The 20,782-nt window shown below is 40.7% G+C and overlaps 2 protein-coding genes across 7 annotated transcripts; one reads left to right on the top strand and one right to left on the bottom strand.

Annotated features, from left to right (window-relative positions):
* Positions 1–229: 229 nt before the first annotated feature.
* Positions 230–16,265, top strand: LOC134040139 (HMG box transcription factor BBX). Of its 3 annotated transcripts, none has more exons than XM_062486388.1 (17): positions 230–500; positions 1,782–1,863; positions 2,575–2,746; positions 4,646–4,900; positions 5,353–5,557; positions 5,727–5,794; positions 5,997–6,077; positions 6,576–6,653; positions 6,760–6,840; positions 7,377–7,454; positions 7,746–8,610; positions 8,730–8,868; positions 9,012–9,163; positions 10,131–10,220; positions 10,531–10,728; positions 11,522–11,708; positions 11,841–16,265. In XM_062486388.1, the coding sequence occupies exons 3-17, from the start codon at positions 2,588–2,590 to the stop codon at positions 11,911–11,913; spliced, it is 2,709 nt and encodes a 902-aa protein (XP_062342372.1). In that variant the 5' UTR covers positions 230–500; positions 1,782–1,863; positions 2,575–2,587; the 3' UTR covers positions 11,914–16,265. The 3 variants fall into 3 exon arrangements, with proteins under 3 accessions (XP_062342372.1, XP_062342371.1, XP_062342373.1); XM_062486387.1 differs by having other exon boundaries at positions 1,765–1,863; XM_062486389.1 differs by lacking the exon at positions 10,131–10,220 and having other exon boundaries at positions 1,765–1,863.
* ift46 (intraflagellar transport 46 homolog (Chlamydomonas)) lies at positions 15,791–20,435 on the bottom strand. Of its 4 annotated transcripts, none has more exons than XM_062486393.1 (13): positions 20,309–20,435; positions 19,931–20,027; positions 19,701–19,799; positions 19,409–19,530; positions 19,073–19,165; positions 18,688–18,762; positions 18,413–18,506; positions 18,085–18,213; positions 17,786–17,904; positions 17,536–17,602; positions 17,350–17,410; positions 17,103–17,188; positions 15,791–16,836 (listed from the first exon to the last, which is right to left on the bottom strand). In XM_062486393.1, exons 3-13 carry the CDS (start codon positions 19,740–19,742, stop codon positions 16,747–16,749), a joined length of 978 nt encoding a protein of 325 aa, XP_062342377.1. In that variant the 5' UTR covers positions 19,743–19,799; positions 19,931–20,027; positions 20,309–20,435; the 3' UTR covers positions 15,791–16,746. The 4 variants fall into 4 exon arrangements, with proteins under 4 accessions (XP_062342377.1, XP_062342374.1, XP_062342375.1 ...); XM_062486390.1 differs by having other exon boundaries at positions 19,701–19,774; positions 20,309–20,429; XM_062486391.1 differs by having other exon boundaries at positions 19,073–19,162; positions 19,701–19,774; positions 20,309–20,429.
* Between the last annotated feature and the right edge of the window lie 347 nt (positions 20,436–20,782).

Here is a 20,782-nt window from a genome sequence, read left to right as displayed (position 1 = left end):
CCCCGATTGAGACTAGCTTTTAAAAAAGGTGTATCAGTTTTCACAAGTCAGTTGCATATTTTCAGTAATCAAATCAAACATTCATAACAGAAAGTTAATTTAACATGTGAGCTATTACGGTAGGATCTGAATCATTTTAGAACGGCTAGGCCAGTGAGTGCATGAACATCACAGCCTCGCAAGAACACTTTGCGAACGGGGGGAGGGTAGATTTTACAAAATGAGAAATTCGTTCGAGGGAAACGAAAGTATTCGGCTCCAATGACTTACACTGAACATTTAATGTCAAAAGAATACGTGCATTTTCATAATTTGATTGCTGGTTGTCGTGGATAGCCTCTCACGGACTGTAGACTTAACATTCATCCGGTGAAGAAGTGTTCCTAGCTGTTCGTGTTATTGTACAGTGGTACAGGCGAACTGTTATGATGTGTCAATAAGTTTAAAGGAGGAGGCAGCTTGGGATGAGAGGGCCCTGGCATTTGTGTTGGATATCAGAGGTATGTTTCAACATGTATATGCCGTCATGACAGAGAATTTGTTCATGGTTTACTGATAATGAGACTATAAGTGTTGTTTTTGTTGGTCGTACATCCAATCAATTAGATATTTTGTATCGCTTTTATCAACACTTTGCAAGTGCGTTCTGCATGTTGCCATGCCTTTGCAGAACATTGTGTTTAACCATAGAGCTTTGATGTAAACTTAAGAGTTCTAATGTAACATACTTGCTCTCGCAGACGCACGATACATTTTAAGTCACTGTTCTGCAAAAAAAAACATACAGCAATAGAGCCCGAGTCATGTACGTTACTGTCAGAAACTGAATGAACACTCCTCCATTGGCATCAACTGCAGGGCTACGTTGTTTTCAAATGCTAGCGTCGTGTTTAAATGTGATCAACTATTAAGTTATGTTGCACGAATGTACATGGAAGTCATTAAGTGACTGGAGGGGTTTGCTACCATTGAATGTTATGTCTATGACACGTCCAACTGGCTAGCAGTTAGGTCTATGTGAGAGCTAGCAAGCCAGCTAACAAGCATATAGAACTAGGAGGAAATGGAATTCATGCCCACAGATTGCTGCTGGTGCAAATGCCCAAACGGAAAATCCGTAGTTTAATTTACGAAATGCTTTCTTTTTTTCAAATGGGATACCTTTGTCGACGAAAGTATTAGTTTGGCAGAGGTGAAATATAGCTATTTTCGTTCTCCAAAGCAAGATGGACTCTCATTCGCTAGTCTGTCTTGTCAGACCCTAGATCGACATTTTGCACGGAAATGTGAAGTGATACGCAGAACAGTGGTAAATCAACAACATGTTAGTTCATGAATTAGAATTGATATTTCTTGAATGTTTGTCACAGCTTCACTTATGCTATTGATTCTCTGACTGCCTTCGGCTTATGAACTGCACCGCCGGTCGTACCTGAAAACAACCTCGCGCTCTACCAGCCCATGCATTGAGTCTTCGAAACTCCTATCTGCTGTCGCCCTATTCATTCAACGCTCCAAGCTTTTTGCAGACTATTTGCATTGATTCTGAGTCTTTTTGACAACACATTTATATAAGCTGTTTCAAGTATGTGTAAAGCCCCCCAATAGTTTGCAGCGTCGCATGTGTATGTCTGTTTCCGCAAATTTGGAAGGTAGTTGCAAATCAGTGATGACAATTATCATATGGTCGCTGAAGTACATATCTAGCAAAGGGCTCTTCTGATTGATGCATCAAGCTCGTAGCCATCGTTTAACTGAGAGCAGTTTCTTATATTTTATAGGTCATCATCATCGCATGACAAAGCCTGACTGACAGATTCATCTTCATCTCAGATACAGCATTGCCATTGTCTCTTGTCTTAAGTAAGTATATGCTTGTACTCCACTTGACATACAAAATATTGGACTTATGTATCCAAGTGATTATTATAAATGGAATGTACATAATTTTCTGTACCTATTTCATTTTTCAATATTTATTGATGATATACAAGCCGTTACAAGCTGTCATAATTATTATTATAATCAGAAAGGAATGCAACAACATTGTCAAAGGAAATGAATCTTTGTTAACGTTTAATCCACTCCCACAGGTAAAGCTATTGCCTGAATTTAGAATCCTCAAATTATAACGTTCCCAAAAACAGAATGGCATTGCATTTCAACAAACAACTCATTGTGGATTGTTCACATAACTACCATTTTTGTTTTGTCCACTTATTCTTTTTGCATCTAAAAGCTCAGTACCATAACACCCATGTCAGAAATGCCAATAAATAACTGCCTTGTACAAAGATGTTACCTAAACATTCTTAACGGTCTTTTGATAGGAGAGCACACCTACAAGCATCAAACAGCATAAATCTTTTTGAGAAAATGTGATGAAACTATAGCAAATAGCAAAGGATAAGGTTGGGTTAGACTTCCACTGTGGTTGAAACCCAAATGGTGACTTCCCTATGTGGGGCTATGTTTCATTAGAGCTTAGTCCCTGAAGTTGCTCAATGCATGGGGGAAAGGCTGGGTGGTTTTCAGGTGTTCTGTCTTAACTGTAACGTTTGTTTTCTCATTCAGGCTCGACGGTGCCATGAAAGGCGGAGGAAGAGTTAAGGAGCCGCCAGTGGAAGGAGAGGTCTGCGGCAAACGCCCCAAGCGCAAGTGTCTACAGTGGCACCCACTACTCTCAAAGAAGGCACTGGACTTCTCAGAGGAGGAAGAGGAGGAGGACGAAGAGGAACTGGAAAAGGTAAAGTGTGGTTACCCTCACAGTTTGATCCACCTGAGTTGTGGATTTTAAACTTAGTGACACAACCTCCTAATAGGGCCAGTTTGCAAACAGCCAAGTGCAAGGGCACAGTATGCACACATAATCCATCAGATCAGAGGGTGACAATTACTTGCACAATACAATATGTCACCAAGGACTGTGCCACAGCCCAAAAAATGAACTCAGACCCTCAATGATTTGCAGTAATTTAGCAATGTAGTTGTATTAATTTAGCAAACACTTTCAACCAAAGTGATGTACAGAGTGGAATTTGATCCTGCAAAATCTTGATCTGCAGTTTCAGTGCCGAAAAAAAATTATTGTATTAAAATGCAAACTATGTGCATACTTGTACACGTTTTAAATGTCATTACTAACACTAGTGCACAGTGCCCGTGATGCAGTCAGTGATTAAGATGTCAGTGAAACACAAATACAGACTACTTGAACTACAGATAGTGCATATTGCCCATGATACGATTGGTGGCACACACACAGATTTCTGGAATTATAGATAGATAGTTCCCGTGATGCAGCTGGTGATGGCAGTTCTTCTCAGCGGTTTTGGTACCTATATTTCTCATATCACAAATACAATTATCTGTCATCTCTGAAGTACTTATTCAAACTCCAAAAAATCTATTCTCGTCAAATTGCCAATGCTGTGGAAGCTTAAATTCATGCAAATGATTATGTAGCCTTCATTTGTCTGCTGTTTCCAACATTATCAATTGCTTATGGTATGTTGATCAAAATATAATATATTGGTTCTCTTGGCTCTTAAATTAACTCTTAACAAACATCTAGACATTTAGTTCATAACATAAGTCATTACATGCACAATGGTTAAGCCAGTTGTCATAATTGTTGGCCTAATTCACCAAACAGCACTTGCATGTACAGTTCTGCCGACCATGGAGGCTAAAGTGGTAGGAATAGTACCCATGTTCGTGATCCAGCCGGTGATTATAATGTGTAGTTGATTTGGTGTTAAGAGTTTGTGCACATTTGCAATGTGCAGGCAGTTTTGACATCAGTTACATTAACTGATTATAAATAAATGTATGTAACAAAATTCACTGATCTATACTCCACTTTATATTTTTGTTCTGTTAGCTAGCCAGCATTTCATTCATAAAGAGACCCCTTAGAAAGCAGAGATTCAATGCTATGCCAGCAGTCAGCACTAACCTGGCCAAATTGGTTGTAAAAGCAAATTTGTTTCTAAATAACTAAACAGAATTTTCCTTACTACAAACTCTGGTGTGTTAAGCTCTTAGTTTAATTTAATTTAATTGCAAATGCCTTTGTTTATCGCATTAGTTCATCAACTAAACAAAAATCAATTAAAGTTATCATACAGCCTCATAGTGCACGCGCTAGTGAAGCATATGGTGCAAGGGATGACCAGAGGACTAATCAGAATGAGTTGGATTATAAAAATTATACCTGTGAAATTAAAAACTTTGCACAGTGTCCGGTTCTGTGTCCGGTTAGTGGGAAACTAACGCGGACACAAAAACACACACACACAAACAGAGATTCCTGGCATTATTAGAGAGATGTAATATGTGTTCCTTTGTTTTTTTGCTTTTTAAAATTTGTAACAGAGTTGAATAGTTAAACTCAAACTCAAGCCTCTTGAGTTTAACTGCCGCTTTTTGGTGGCATAGCTGGTTAAAACAGTGTTTATGGGAAGTGGTCTTGGCGTTTGTGAGTCTGAGGACCCGAGTTCACATCCCAGTATGGGCAGACCAAAAGCTCTTCTGACATCACCTGTTACACACTCAAGGGTTTAACACAGGCTCGGAGAAGTTGTGAAGAACAAAGAAGCGAGTTTAGTGTACCGGCTGTATTTAATAGATGGTATTTTCTCAGGAGACACAGCTATGCAGAGAGACCCGGGGTCCAGAGGTGCAGTGTGGTGGCCCTATCGAGGGGGAGGAAGACCCATCGGAACAGCGGGCCCGTCGACCCATGAACGCCTTCCTCCTCTTCTGCAAACGCCACCGCTCTCTGGTGCGACAGAAACATCCACGTCTTGACAACCGTGGGGCCACCAAAATTCTGGCTGACTGGTGGGCTGTTCTGGAACCTAACGAAAAGCAGAAATACACTGACATGGCCAAAGAGGTGGGCACTAGACTTTATTGCTTTAACATTTTAACATCTGAGCCATTTTAGATTTTGTAGGTACCAGTAGTGCATTTAGTAAGTACATCAGATAATCAAGGACCAGAAGTACATAATTCTAACAGTATTACAGTGGCCAGAGACAAGGAACTGTCTGTGTGGCACAGCACAAGGTAACCACATCTCAGTTACTAGGCATGGTGCACTGCAGTCTTGAGTGAACCAGAGGAAGACGTTTCATTGGTCCATCTACCTTTAGAAAGTGCAGGATCTCAAATACAACATGCAGAAAATGTCTTATATGCAAATACCACAAGACTGAACAGTGCATTCGTTCATGACTCCCTTACTCAAGTAAAAATACTCTTTGTAGGGGTAAATTGACATGGAAGATTATAGATATGTATATGCATTGAAGTAATCTAACTGTTGAACATCATCTGGTTCTTTAGTACAAGGATGCGTTCATGAAGGCTAACCCGGGCTACAAATGGTGCCCCACTACCAACAAGCCAGTGAAGAGCCAATCCTGCCACCCCGTCAGTAATTCCCGTAAAAAAGTGTGGACCTTCCCATCTAACTCCACCAAGGACTGTGCCGCAGCCAAAAAAATGCCCAAGACTGAGAGCATACCACAGCTTAATTTTGCCATGGCAGGTATGAATCTGCAGACATGTCTAGGAAAGAAGTTATGAGTATAGCTAAAATAATAATAATAACCAAATCATGATATCGAAGTGTGTATATAGAAGCAATAATATTGTTGTCATGTAAAGGTTTTTATATTATAAAGTGAGTTTTAAGAATGAAATTCATGCTTTTGAAGATCCTACGAAGATGGGGGGCCTAAGCATGCTACTATTGGCTGGGGAACATGCCCTCACTGCCAGAGAGGTATGTAAAGTTGCAAGATGCTGTCTTAAAATGCCACAGCAAAATAGCAAGTGACTAACAAGGTATCCTTGTAAACAGCAACAATGGTGAAAATACTAAATGGGAAAAGTTATGTTCAGTAAAGATCAGCTCGATATCTTAGAAATGCCCTTTGACAATTACTACACAGTAACTTATTTTTTTATTTATTTTTCCTGCACAGATTTCCTCTGGCTCCTCACTGTCTGGAGGCACAGACACCGCTAAGCATCCTGGGAAATCCTCCTTCTTCCATCTTGCTGAAGTAAGGCCAACACTTAACAGAGCATCAATACTCAGATATTGAATATATTTTGAACGCCCCATTTAAAAAAAGTCAGTGTTGTTTTCTCATGAACATAACCTGGCATTCTTTTGCAAAGTGTTATGGTTTGTTCATGCATAGGTTTAATGAAAGATATTGAGAAATCTCAATTCATGTGTCATATTACTTTTACTGAATTTGTCTGAATGAAATCTTCTAATGTACATGGAAAATTATACCTTAAAATGAACTCTGCTAAAATGTGTATAATATGGCTGTATTGTCGCTACATCGCCCAAAAAAGTAATTATGCACAGTGAATGCATGCGCAAGAGTTCTTCGATTTCAGGGGAATAGAGGGCAGCAAGTATCATAATCTGAAAATCAGGGATGGCCTGCTGGAACCAGTGCAACCTGGGTTTATTTGCCAGTTTATCTGCATTTTGGGTTTGGAAATGTTTGAGATGGGACTAAATCACATTTTTGATTCTACCCCAGATCTCTTCCAGTACTCCTCAGCCCATTTTAGCAGACACAGCAGGAGAGGTCAAGCCCATCTGGGGGGACAGGGACAAAGTGAGTATTCTCTTAAAAATGTTCCTGTCCTGTGCCTATGAATGTTATAATTTCACAAGTCTTGTATTGAATTAATCCAACTTTTGATGGCTTTCTCCCTGTTCAGTTGTCATCTGGGACCTCTCTGGAGAGAGTGCCTGATGTAGCAAAAAGCAGGAGCGAGTCCCCTGCTTTCCAACTTGTGGAGGTATTTGTTCTAATAATAAAAGTGTTGTTATGGATATAAATGCCCTTAAAGCTGGGTTAGGCAAGTTTAGCGAAGCTAGCTATTTTAGCTTCTTTTTTACACGATTCAAACCAAAATACCCCCCCCCCCTTCAAGCCACTCCCACAAAACTACAGTAACATGCATTGAGTACAGGGGGAGAGTGCTCGCAGGCAGTTAGGTAGACAGACAGGTAGCCGGTCCAATCATTAGCCATGGTAAGGCCTTATGATTTGTTGTGTTTATTACAGTCTTGCGACGCCCACAGATGTCGGATTTATTTCATATTACCGTCAAACCTTTATATGTATTGGTAGCTATCAAGATGTGAAGTTTATTTAGGCAAATACGAGAAAAAGTGCCTGTCAAACACATTAGATACCCTGTCTCTAAACTGTATGACACTAACCATCAGTTTAGAGAGATTACCCCAGATGATCATCTCTCATGTGGGTTAATCGTTGGTTTGGACAGCCCTGTTGGATCATGTAGGGTTTGTTGCTCTCACGTTCACACAGGTCTCCTCCGAGTCTTCCCAGTCTGTAGTAGCAGAGGGAAAGCAGTGTGGGCAGTCCGCTCTCTTCCAGCTTGCTGAGGTAATGCAGAGGGCCCTTTAAGAACAAATACTCATAAAAATTGATTCTATTTTATTGTAATCTACTGCATATTGTAAGGGATTTTGTAAAATTACAGTCGGAAACATGTTTTAAAGTCTTACAGATATGGGCAGCTTGACATAACAAGTTTGGTCAAAAGCTTTAAGAAAACATCAAAGTTGCATGTTTGGCTTGTGCTGTTAAAGATGACTATAATAGTTTAATGGTTCAACTACCTCTTTGTAAAAAATGTTGTTGCCTTGGTATGAATTGTAATTGTGTTTTATTTAGATGTGTTTGGCCTCCGAAGCCGGGAAGATGGAGGCTGTGGCCTCCCAGCCTCAAGATGAGACTCCTCCCACCCCACAGGTCAAAACTGAAACAGTGGTTAAGGAGAACGCAGAGAATACTCTCGCTCTATCCTCCTCTCTTCCTCCCTTCTCTTCCATTTCATCCTCCTCTACTACAAAATACTCCATTCCCCTGTCGTTTAAAAGCCAAACCACAAATGTCAAAAAGAAGAGGAAGAAGAAAGAGGGCCCTAATGACGAACCCAAAATAGCAGACAAAGACAAGAGTCCTGCCCCGCCCAAAAAGATGCTAAAAAAATGCCAGTCGTCTGAGTCAGCACTGGATAGCGTGTTCTATACTATCGAGGCTGTGGCCAAAGGGGCCTGGAGAGAGACCGAGACAACTTCCAAAAAGAAGGCCTGCACTGCCAACGGTGAACGAGCCAGCCTGGGTGAACCTGGCTCGCCAAAAAAAAAGACCAAACCCAAAGACAAGATTCCTCTCAAAGAGAACGAGGAGGATGAGATGGAGGTGGCGGAGCACAAAGGGGAGTGTGGCCACTCAACGTCAGCTGTGGAGGTAATGAAGGTGCAACCGAAGCCAGTCTCCCCCAAGAGAGAGGAGGAGGAGGAGGAAGCCTGTATCAGAAGCACAGACACCCTAGGAGGCACGATGGAGACTCCCAATCCTTCAAGCCCCCCACACGCCAAGCTCAAAGATGAGGTAAGAGAGAGAGAGAGGGATGCTGAGGCCAGCGCAGAGGGTTGTGGCTCAAGGAAGTCGGAGCGGAGCTGCAAGGGGGCCCTCTACAAGACACTGGTGTCTGAAGGAATGCTGACCTCACTGAGGGCCAATGTAGACCGAGGTACCCAGTGAACCCATCTCCACAATCGTTACCAGCACCATTCCAGACATCCTCTGGAAGTGTATTTACGTCAATAACATTTTACTGTGTAAATACTACTATTGTGTTGTTATGATCAGGTAAAAGAGGCTCTTTTCGGGGAGGTGCATCTGACCATGATGGAGGCTGGACTGATGAGACCTGGGCTTTCTCTCAGACGGGAACTAATAACCCCAAGAAGCTGAAGAAGTCAAAATCTAAAGATGAGCCAGCACCAGGGTAAAGCTTCCTGAAATCTCTTCGGTCCCTAACCGAATCACAATTGACCAGTTAATAAGTTTCTTGTTTGGTTTTCAGACCAATCAAAATGTGTAATTGTTATTCACTTGACTCGTCTCTGTACATGTCGCTCCCCTTTGCAGCCTCGGGAAACTTGAGGAAGAGTTTGAGAAGAAATTCAATAGCTTGCCGCAATATAGCCCTCTGACATTCGATAAAAAAAGCACAGGTGTCGCTAAGAAGAAAAAGATTGACAGTGGCACTGTACCAGAGGAGTCCCCAAAACCCGGGAAGGGTGAGCAGAGAACATTATCTCAGTGTTTTTTCAGTGTTTGTCGTTTTTTGTTTATTTTTAACTGTAGGAATCACTCATTCCAGTCATTCCCCATTATAATCCTGACAAACAGCAACAGAATCTCTCCCATGACATTGTTCTCTCTCAAAACATTGTTTCAATTTAAAGCTGCAATAGGTTAGCCTGGTCCTAACCAGACTCTCGTACATTTCATTTGTACAGAGAGTCTGGCCTCGCTCCATTGACAAAAGTTGACTTCCTTGTAGGCGGGTACTGTTGAAGTTTAAAACTATTGGATCTGCCCAGAGCCACTCTGATCTGCCATAACCAACCGCTAGCGTTCGCCTTAGCCAATTCTTTCACCACTACTGTAATAGAGCTAGCTGCCGTAGCTGGAAAATCAAACTGTTCCCGAACCCCGTGGGGAGGAGGGCCACAACATCATGGCCACCAACAAAACTCAGCAAAACTTGTTCTTGCTCTGGCTTTAGCTTACCTCAGCTTACCTTTAGCTTACGCCAGACCTAGTACAGAAGCAAAATCAAAATTGAGCGGAAGTACGTAGGAGGGCAGAGCCAGGCTAGGAATAGGTAACATCAGAAGATAAATTCAAATATGAGAAATAGCACCCCCAATTTATGTCTGGACGTTCAAGCTTTCATCCATTTCGAGTTTGATTGACAGTGGTTTCACAAAACAAGCCAAGTAGGATGGCCCGCCTTGCCGAAGGCAAATGGCTGGAAAAGAATTACTGTAATATAATTGGTAGAAACTAGTGGGCTGCTCCAAATTTGTAATTGACATTACACTGGAACTGAGCTGTCTGTGTTGCTAAACAACTCTTAGAGGGGCTCATAGCTTACACAACATAGAGGACAAAACTGTACCTAAAACCTATTGTACCTTTAACCTAGCATTTCCATGCTCTTGTTCCTTTTTTGTTCTATTTTTTTATTTATTACATCAGGTTCATCTCCATCTCAGAAAAAGACCTCATTCCACAAGATTGTTAGCAAGTACAAGCACAAAAAGGAGAAGCCCAGTACTGTGGAAAAAGGTGAATTAGAATATTCCTGTTGAGAATATTTGTTAGATGTGTGATTGTTCTAGGGGAGACTTTGGTGTATGTAAGCCACCCATGTAAGTAATTAACTCTAGATGAGCAAATTGTCAACACCTATTCATTACTGTGTGGTGTGTTCCCAATCAACATAGCTTGCTGTGCTACATTGTGGCACCATTTCCAAAGCATCCGTTTCTGATACCTTTGGTATTTGTGATTTTCACAAACCAGCTTGAACTCGATAGTTTTCAGAAAAAGCAGCCTTCTCTGAACCTCATTCCTGACCATTCTACCTCATCTACAGTGATGATTGGGAGTGAATCCACCGTGTCAGACCCACTGACCAAGCCCAAGCCTGGTGTCCCTTGTCCAGCTATGTGCCCGGAAACCCAGGGCAACAGCAGCTCAGAGATGCTTGTGGGCAGCCAGAAGAGAAAGGCCAGGAAGAGCAAAATCACCCACCTGGTGCGCACAGCGGACGGCAGGGTGTCCCCGGCTGAGGGTAAGTGGCTGGAGAGATAATCAAACCCATCGGTAGTTAAATAACAAGTAGAAAAAAGTAACCAGATTTTAAAAGGAGTGCTCAAGATCCATTACAAGTTAATTCCGTAGTAAGGCATCCTTTTAATAGTTTTAAGGCTAGAGTCTAAAGGCCGAATTATACTTCTCCGACTCCGTTACGGACAGACGGACGGACGGAGTCGGACGGATTGGTTGAATTTATAGTACTCCGAAGGCTGTGGGTGCTGAAAACAATTCACCGCCAGAAGAGTAGGTGGCGCAACGTGTTTTTGTAAGTCGTCGTCGAGTGTTTATTTACCTACGTTATCGAGAAGTCGGAGCAAATGTACAAATTAGCCGTTTCATCAATAAAATACGCACATTTTCAGCAACTACACTGCCCATTTCTCGTCACATTTTAATTCAGATGCTGATTTACATGTACTGTTTAGCTGAAATATGAATTGTAAAAACTTACAGCAATGGCGGTCAAAGGATTCTGTTCGTCCTGTTTATCACGGCAACCCCGCCCCTGACGCAAGCGGTTCTTAATACGGACCAATCACAGCCAAGGGGTATCCGTAAAATGACGGACGGACAGACGGATAGTCAGGAAAATCAGGAGGTGCACGTAGAGCTCTCCGAGGGGCTCGGAGAGGGCACGGAGAGGGAATTCCTAGTCGGAGAGGGCGTTCCCTGTGTCCGTCTCCGTAAAAACGGAGAAGTATAAATCGGCCTTAATAGTTTCTGCTGAGCTGAGAATTGTCCATGGTCTCTCTTTGCTTCCTTACCAGAGGACAAAGTAAGAGAGCTGAACCAGGAACAGGATGATAAGCCATTACTCCAAGAGACCTTATGCAATGAGAGGAGGAGCCAGAGCACCCCAGGACAAGAGGACATGAGCATCGGGCCCGAAGACCTACCCACCTTCTTCAGTCTTGCCGCCCTGGCTGAAGTGGCCGCCATGGAAAACCTTCACAGGTAGGCTTTCGAAATGACCAAGCCCAGACAACATTTTGGGGTCGACTTACAATGTTATCTTCTTTCCTCGTCAGTCGTTGAATTAAAATCAATAAATTCTGACCCTAGCTCTCTCGTCTACCCCTGTTGCAGGGGCCAGCGTAGCGACGGCAAGAAGAAAGACATAGCCCAAACCCCAGTGCTCATCTCCTGTGCTGACCAGTGAAGTGGAATCAGCCCCTTATTGCAGAGAAAGAGCAACAAAATGGACGCTTGTGAGTGCGCACTTAACGGTCCTTGAAATTCTAACCCCTGTCCTGAAGGGTGGTTGGAACGTGGAATATCGGACAGGCTCCAGCCCTTCCCTTCTAAGATGAATTTGCTTGAGCTTTGGTCAGAGTGGGAAAGAGACCCCCTTACTTATCACCCAGCCCACCGTCTCAGTGTTCCTCCTCCTAACCCCTCCTTAGATAGGAGAAGGGTGCCTTTCTCCTCTCTTCTCTAGATGCTATGTAGACTCTAGAGGATCTTGTAGAAGAACCGAGCAGTCTCCCAGTGCATGGCTTTCCTTTGTAGAGGTGGTTGTGAGTAAGTTAAAAAGCTTATCTTCTTTGTCAGATCAATTTGCTAGTAAGGTCAAGTTTTCTAAACAAATTTAGCATTTGAGAAGGAGCAAAACACCTATACACATTCCTTCTACTCGCAAGAGAACATAATTTTCAGTCTGAGACACGTAGAAATCCCCATCACCAATAATACCTCTAACGTTACGATTAATCTAATTGTGTGGCTTCCTTGCACTCCTACATGCTCAAACTGAAACTAACTTAAGTCAGGGTAAATTATCCATTTAGACGGACAGACTTACCCACTACCCGGACACCTTGCTTGTTTTTAAACATGGTACATGTGATTTTGGTGTAGCCTGTTTGAAGAGATGCAGCTGACCTATCTTAAACCATGTAATCCTGTCAGAAATTAATGACTTCAGCATCTTCAAGTATTTCAGATTTCTCCATAACTGTCTACATTCCCACTTTATAGGAACTGTTACAGTAGTTTGCAGAACCCACTTAATGAAAAAGATTGTCACAATGAGTTATATAGCTATTCACATCAGTTTGCAGGCTATACATTCTTTTTCCCCCATTTCTCAGTAGTGTTTTTAATTGTCTGTCTTAAGTTGTCAGTGAAAGCTGGCGGTTGGTCCACTTAAATGTGGTTAAGTCTTGCTAGTTTCTGACAACATTGATGGTTCTCTATGCTGTATAGCCTTAACCTTTCAAACACCACAACCTTTACCAACTGTAACGCAACTTTCCCTAGACCAACCTCCTCCTGACAGTCATCACACATACCTTTGACACGGTTACATCAGTTTGAATATACTTGAATGATGAAATGCATTGTTGTGTCAATACTTTAGCAGTCTGCGTAGCATCTGTGAGGCTAAGTCAAATGTGTGCTAATAGTTTCCTTGGGTAGGTGATTTTGAACACAGACACTGCACTAATTTTTAGCTGAAGTAGAAGAAGCTTTTTCTAAGTAGGATCATTATGTTTCCTTTAGTTTAATTTCTTGGCGGCCTTTGAGATTCTTATGCCAAGTAAATAGTCCACTCTTACGCAATCAGCATAAATCAATGTTTGTGATTTGAAATGATTCGTGAAATCAGTCCTGGCTTTTAATGCGTCAACATTGTTTTTCCTATTTTTTCATTTGCGTGTTCTTCTAACCCAAAAATGGAACAGGCTTACTTTCATTCCGTTCTCAGATGGATATATATATAATATAAGTACATTACAGTCATTCCTTTGTTTACAGTGTGTAAACTGTAGAGATAGAGGAAAGCGCTAAGCTGTTTAAAGCTTAAAAATGCATTTTCTGGTTCTGATAGAAAGAAGCATCCTTGGACTATCAACTCCACAAGGGCAAACTCTTTTAATAAGTCTGTTTGAAGATAGTCCCCACCAATAGGTCCTCTAGGAAGTTGCCATGATGCTACAACTAGTCTTTTCTTAGGTAGACAACTTTTTTTTTTTTTTACTTTTTTCTTGGATACAATAGTGCTTTTTCTCCTGTTGTCTTTGAGTTGATCGTGATATTTTTTAGCTGTATTTAATTATCCTTCTCTTAAAAATGTAATGTGCATTATGATGTTGATTTTATCTTATGATTTATTTTTCTTTGCTTCCCAATCTCAGTGGTCTTTCCTGAGGTCAGGTTTAATGGATTTAAGACTGTTGTAAAGGAAAAAAAAGAATGCTCATACAAAAAAGGATGCATCTATGCTTACCTGTTTCGCAAATAGGCAGTGAGACATAATGCAGCGCTTTTAGAGAAGTAGCTGAATTTTCAGAATCTGGGAGTTAGTGACTGCATTGTCCTCTCTTGGGTTGTTGTCTGTGTGCTTCCCGGGCCCAAAGTAGAAAGTAAGAGGCTATACTAGCTCATCCCCATCCTAAATGTCCAATGGAAGCTCCATCCAAAGGGTGGTTATGCTCAATAATGAAATATTTCCATATATCTGATTTGACATGCAGGTGTCATCAGGAAAAATAATTATGCCAGTCTGTGTTTTGATTGGTTAACAGGTGTGCCTCTTATATAAGCATGTGATAAAGGGAGCAGGGTATGATAAATGAAGCAGGATGTGATAAATGAAGCAGGATGTGATAAATGAACAAGCCAAGTCAGTTCTCTTAAACGCTTATAATGACCACTATCTAGTGTGTTGAATTCAGATGCCCTGAAGGTGTAATTTCTAGGTTTGCTCCAACCTTTACTGAGATGGGCCACTATGGTGACCACTCAAGGCACACCTGTTAAACAATATCATCTATCAGTAATACTATTATTGTGATACTGGCTGCCAACATTATGAAGACTGGCTTTTTCCTACATAGGTTTTATGTGCTCAGGCACAATTGCAGGCATAAGACTATTTAAACCTTATCCCTTATTAGCTAATTAATTGAAGAAATCAGATGTCAGACCTTGAACTTTAAAAGAAAAAAGATTACAATATTAGCTATATATTTTTCCCCAGATAAGAGATGTTAAATATAGGCTGAGTTCATCCAAGCAGTATCTATAGTTATTGCACTGATGGACATCAGTGTAGTTATTTTATAGATGCTGTGCCCCCCTCTCCCCTCCAAAAAGAGTGGAAGTCTACGTGCTTGTAACAAGTGACTTCACAGACATTTGCCAAAGAAAAGGGAAAGTTGTCTTTAAATGGAAATTATATTGAAAAAGAAAGTTGTCATAGCAGTTGCACTGCATTTGCTCTGTTCTTCAGGTAACAAATGTATTATATCAGCACAACAAATCCTATGTATTCTATGGGTTTCCTTGGTCCGAACCCAGAGTGGAAACGGTCTACATGTACCGGCACATTTTAATGCCTCTTTTAATAGACAATATTTGCACCTTACAAGCCAACCAAAATTCTATCATGATTTTGAAAATGTGATTTGTATCCTGCCCTCCCCTGCCTAACTCATCTCAAGAGCTTTAAAGCCTTCCTCCATATCATGAAGTCAATTTTAACAATTGTGCAGGTATTCAACCATTGTTCTATGAAATTCAACCTTTGTATTTTGACTAATTTGATCCATTTCAAATGAAGTCTAATACAAACCCCATTGAAGTTATCACCTTCCACCTTTTCTATCTATAAGATGCCTCTACAAAGCTCAAATTCCTATTTAAGCTATTGGAAGAAAAAAAACTACAGATAAAAATACCCTTTTGTGCTAGTACTGTCTCTTGAATGTAATCAATTTTGTACCTGTATTTTTATAATTCCAACTCAGTCTTGATTGTACTGTATATGTATGGATGGTAGACTGTTCCCACATGTGAATGGTTTGCTATAACCAATGGTCCTCACGATGAGACGGCTGCTTTTGCTGTGAACTCTGTGGAGGTTTACGGAGTTGTATGTATGTTAGACTGACCGATGAGATTTTATTTTTGGTTTTCCAGTGGAGGAGACGATATTGTCCCTTTTTTTCTTTTCTTTGCAGTGAAATGGAGCTCAGTTTAGGATGGTGAAACCAGGGACACTGCTGCAATTACACAGGACAATTGCCAAACACTCTGTATTCAGATTATTTATTACATTTTCCTTCTTTTTTATAGATGTATCTTTTAGTCAAAGAAGAAAAATATAAACTGAATATGCACCCATTCAAAAATTACTATATAACTCTATCTTCCCTTTATTGGAATGTTGATCATGGCTCCTTTGGGTTTTGTGAAGAGGTTATGCCAGATCTCATAAAGACAGTTATGACAGATCTCTCTGACAGTTTGTATAACGTGTGCTCGGTTCTGATTCATGTTAATAGTACTGTATCATGACATGTTTGGTTTTTGATTGTTACAACCTAGTTGTTTAATGCAGCCTTGCCTTACCGGAGCCCCTGCTTAGTGAGGGATCCTTTAGCCATCCCCCCTTTCACCGACTTGTATGTCATAACACTGTCTGCTGATGCAATTATTATTCCTTTAACACTGTCTGCTGACTTAACTATTATTCCTTGAAATATTAAAGTAACCTATATTAATGTTCTTCCTCACACGCCTGTTCTTACACTTCAGTGCGATATGTCTTAATGTATTCTCTCAAACGGTCCTTACACCAACTGATATGTCCATAAGAGCTAGAAATACTTTAAAATAATTTGCATAATATAAGGGGTAGGATAAGCAATCATTCTAAATAGCAGGGACTTTGTGAACATTTCATTATAGATTTTCCTTAAAAGTTATCACTTACACAGTTTAGTTTTTCATGTAAGGTTTATAACATATTTCTGCTACTATAAAAAAAGCATGTAAAAAAAGAGAAGTTTATATATATATATATATACACACACATAACAGACAACCTTGAGAATTTTGAATACTTATGATCCATCTATAAAGTCAGTTGATGGGCATAGTAAAGCTAAAAGTAGCTATTTTGTTGTAAAAGGTATACTCAGTGTGGTTGCGTGCTCAAGGAGCTTATTGAGGGGCAAGGTAGAAGACTTGTCGATCCAGGTTTTCATCATTCGAACGTCAGTGTTTCTGGCTCTCCGCTGGCTGAGGGGGGTGCTGACGTCTCAGACTTCTGACCCTCTGCTAAAGCTTTAAAATGCTGAGACCAGAACAGAAGAATGTTACCTCCATGTTGACCAATGAGACAAAAAAATAAAGGTAGGCTTCTATCACATAGTACAGTTGATGTTATATTAAGAGAATATTTTATGACTATGAATGAAGAGTACCCCCCCCCCCCCCTAATCGAAAATTTAGGCAACACCCCTTTCTATTATGAATCCTGGGTGCCAGCATGCTATTGTTGCATGACTCAAACCAATCCCCTAGATGTTTGAAAATTATGCCATCTCCTACATGACGTACCTGGGAGTTTTTAAACTCAGAGTATAGAGTGAACAGCACATGGAGGGAGTGGATCCGGCTCTTATAAACAGGGATATCCAGAATGCCTTTTTGGAAAGTACACAGAGGAAATATGTTATTTAGATAAAAACCGACATTTCACTTGGACTCTGAAGACATGGGTGCACAACTTTCATCAGAATGGAAATAATTACAGCAGTTGGCTGAAATACAGGTATGGGACAAGAAAGCTGATCCAAAAACTCACCACAAATCACATCGATGTACTCTGCCAAATCGCAATTGATATCAGCAGTTGGTAGGCTGACCTAAATCAAATTGTAAAGCAATTTGAGAATGAGAGGTTTCAGTCAAGGAAAAGGGGTTTATTTTGCAAAATGCATAAAATAATTTCAGTGATCCAACTGAACAGAGGGAAAATGTGACATTTTACTTTCCCCAGCAACTCTTCAAACTCTGGTGGCCACTCTTGCATTAGGGTGTCGATATCTGGCATGGGCCTAAGACAAAGAAATACATTATTTACTTATACAAAATGAGCGACAAACTGCTCCAAGTGTCATCCTTCTGTAACACAGGAAACTGATGCATCAGTAAATCAGGAACTGAAATAAACACTGAGCTCTGAGTTTGAGATGCTGGCTGAATGCTTGCGTTGTCGTGTTGCTAACAGTAACACTTGCCTGTTGTAGTGGACAGTGGCCGGGGGTTTGGAGCGATGCAGCTCACTGATGCTCTCCATCCAGCTCTCGATGGCTTTGGGATTCTTCTCTGGGTTCTCGATACTTTTCACTTTCACCTCCTGAACAGAGGGACGTGGATAAGTACCTTTACAATGGCGGAAAAGTGTGGAAGTGATGTGTGGGTGAAAGTAGTGCAGTCGGATATATCCTTCACATATCTGCACTGTAGTGTGTTAATACTGAGTTGTTGTTTTTTTGTGGTATAACTTGACTTATGACTGGCACAGCGTATGACTTACAGTGATATTGTGCTGCTTGCTGTTCTCTGAGAGCCACAGGGACAACACAGTGGGGTCGGACTGCTTGGTGCAGGGCTCATCAAGCACCAACAGACCCAGGTTGTCTGGTTTGCCATCAGGTCGTGGCACCTGCAAGTTAAGTCATTCTTCCTTCCTCTGTACATCTATTAACACTATCTTTTAACACTTCCTCACATGTTTTTATATATATTTTTTGATCAAATAAGACAAAAGATGCTTGAATCTGAACTAGATTATCTGAGCAGGGTCAATGCCTTTTGTGATATTTTAATATAATTTATTTTCATGTTTTGTTTGTAACACTTACTTTAAGAAAAGCATCAATGTCTCCCACAGCTGGAATGAAGTCTGGTATGAAAGGTTTCAGTTTATGGTCCAGTTCAATATTCTGAGGAGTGTACCTACATAAGTAAACATGTATTATAACCAACTCATGTATTTAAGACAGTATAACTAAACATCATAAAATTGATAAAACATAAAACAAACACATTAACCAATTTTGTTTTGTGTGGAAAACAATTCTTAACAATTAACTGCTGGAAGGAGTATTCAGCAGCAACAGTTAAGCCCTTGACTCACCGTGTGATGTACTGAAAAAGCTCTTTGATTTCAGCTGAAACAGGAAGGTGGTCATAGTCTGCTGGGTCGTATGCCCTGGAAGTAAACATGTATTTTGACAGAATCCTTATCAGGCCACAACCCCCCTGCATCTGCATTAGGACTTGTGTTTGATTTATATTGACAAAACAAGGAAAACTCTATACCAATCTTGGCATTCTTTTTGTTGATAACTCATAATAACTCAGATTACTTAGTGTTTTGAGGATGTTATTTATAAGGTCTAATTAAGACTAGTTCAATTACAGATGCATGTTAAGAAAAACAATCTCTCAATACCGATCTTTAAATGATTTCTTCAATTCCCTGATAAAGGCTATTCTAACTCCTCCCATCTAAAACTGACCTGCACATAAAGTCGGGCTCCTCGTCCTCTTGATTCTCCCTACCAAAATACTGTTGACGCTCAATTGACAGTTGACTGTCAAATTGCTGCCTGCTTTAAGTGCACACCTTACTGGTTAGGGAGCATTCGTAGAAGATTAAGGTTGAAGTTGTAGTGCTGTGTGAGCACCAATAACATAACTAGGCACTGTATTTGCTTCCAATGCAAGTAACTAAAGAAATCTAACCTGAACGCTGATGCGACATTCAATTAGTAATTATCAAACCCTATAAAAGTGATGGGTTTGCGTGGACTAAATGTGATTTTTTTTTCCGCAAAATGCCCTTAACTGCTCACCCTTCTGGAGCAGAACTCGGCTCGGCTTCTTCATCAGACTCTGTCTCATCGGAATCATCTTCCTCCTCTTCCTCATTGTCGCTCACGCCGGGGTGGCTGTTAAATTGCTCTTTCGATTTAGGCTAGACAACATGCAACATAAGACTTTTAAGTCAAACAATTGCGATGTAGCTGTAGAGGTGTCATGCAAATCTGTGATACCCTACAAGCCACAGCTGCATATACTGGACCTTTCAGATGCATTTATGGGTAAACATAGCTGCTGTAAGTACGATCTGTGTTCTTGAATTACCTTTCCATCATCCTCGAATTCATCACTGCTGTTGTTTGCCATTTCAAGCAGCTGCCTGCTCGTCTTTCTCGACGCTAGTAGGATATGAGACAACAGAAACTGCAACACGTTATAATTTTTTCTACAAGATTACTGTACTTATACTATAATCTTGCTAGTCTAGACTACCAAAATGGGTTCTCCTCCGCATGCACATTATGTCGACAAAACGTTAGCTTGCTAGCTCGCACCTGTTTGTCGTGGTGTTGGGGTATACACACTGGCTATTTCCTCTGCGTCGTTCACCTCCAAACACTCGTCGTAGGGTTGATTAGTTATGAACTTGGTCTGATACAAGAAAACATTCAGACACTTACAGTAACACCATCTGGCTGGCTACTGGTAGCATGCTAAGCAAGTTAGCACTAGCTTGCTGAGACTGGCAGTCGGTAGTAATCATGTTGGGTAGCCTAGCTAATGAATAGCTAGCTAGCATTGCACGTAAAATATTTAACATTCAATACGAATATTAACATTTCCACTAACAGGTTAGGAGAATTTGTACCATAATTAAATTTGCAACTATGAAATATTCAATATTGGGGCCAACCCGTTAATAAAATACTCACCTTTTGGTCCTCAGCCTTCTCCATGAACCAATTTGTGGTCGCCAAGGGAAACGTAAACATTGGCGTCTCGCGATATGAGCAAAGAAAATAGGTGCATTCGACATGGATTGTGGTGCACGAAACGACCGGCGAGTAGTGATGGGAAGTTCGGATCATTTTACTGATTCGGTTCTTTGAATCTCGTTCAGTAAAATGAACGAATCTTTTTTCGAGTCATTTGTGCATTTCAACGGGGGGGGGGGGGGGGGGGGCTATAGGTCCACTGCAAACACGTATCATATTCTCATGTAGGTATCTGCACCAGCAGATACTATTTTAAAAGAAATTCCTGCATTAAAATAATGTCTCATGACAGTTTGTATGATTTGGTCATTTATTATCACACTAGCATTTAATTATCACGGCAAACAATTACACTGCACTAAACTGTAACTGTAAATGTAAAGTGAAAATAACAAAACCAGTCAGTATGAT

Source organism: Osmerus eperlanus, chromosome 19 (assembly GCF_963692335.1).
Source record: "Osmerus eperlanus chromosome 19, fOsmEpe2.1, whole genome shotgun sequence".
In the NCBI taxonomy this organism is placed as follows: Eukaryota; Metazoa; Chordata; class Actinopteri; order Osmeriformes; family Osmeridae; genus Osmerus; species Osmerus eperlanus.
Note: the sequence above shows the minus strand (reverse complement) of the source record. Positions and strands in the feature narration are given on the sequence as shown.

Excerpts from the sequence above, each read along its gene's own strand:
- LOC134040139 (XM_062486388.1), top strand. The coding sequence starts at position 2,588 with ATGAAAGGCGGAGGAAGAGTTAAGGAGCCGCCAGTGGAAGGAGAGGTC. Across the intron at positions 9,164-10,130 it reads GTCCCCAAAACCCGGGAAGG|GTTCATCTCCATCTCAGAAA; the intron begins GTGAGCAGAGAA and ends TTATTACATCAG. Across the intron at positions 10,221-10,530 it reads GCCCAGTACTGTGGAAAAAG|TGATGATTGGGAGTGAATCC; the intron begins GTGAATTAGAAT and ends CCTCATCTACAG.
- ift46 (XM_062486390.1), bottom strand. The coding sequence starts at position 20,368 with ATGTTTACGTTTCCCTTGGCGACCACAAATTGGTTCATGGAGAAGGCT. Across the intron at positions 18,507-18,687 it reads CTTTTTCAGTACATCACACG|GTACACTCCTCAGAATATTG; the intron begins GTGAGTCAAGGG and ends TTACTTATGTAG. Across the intron at positions 17,411-17,535 it reads TTGAAGAGTTGCTGGGGAAA|GTCAGCCTACCAACTGCTGA; the intron begins GTAAAATGTCAC and ends AATTTGATTTAG.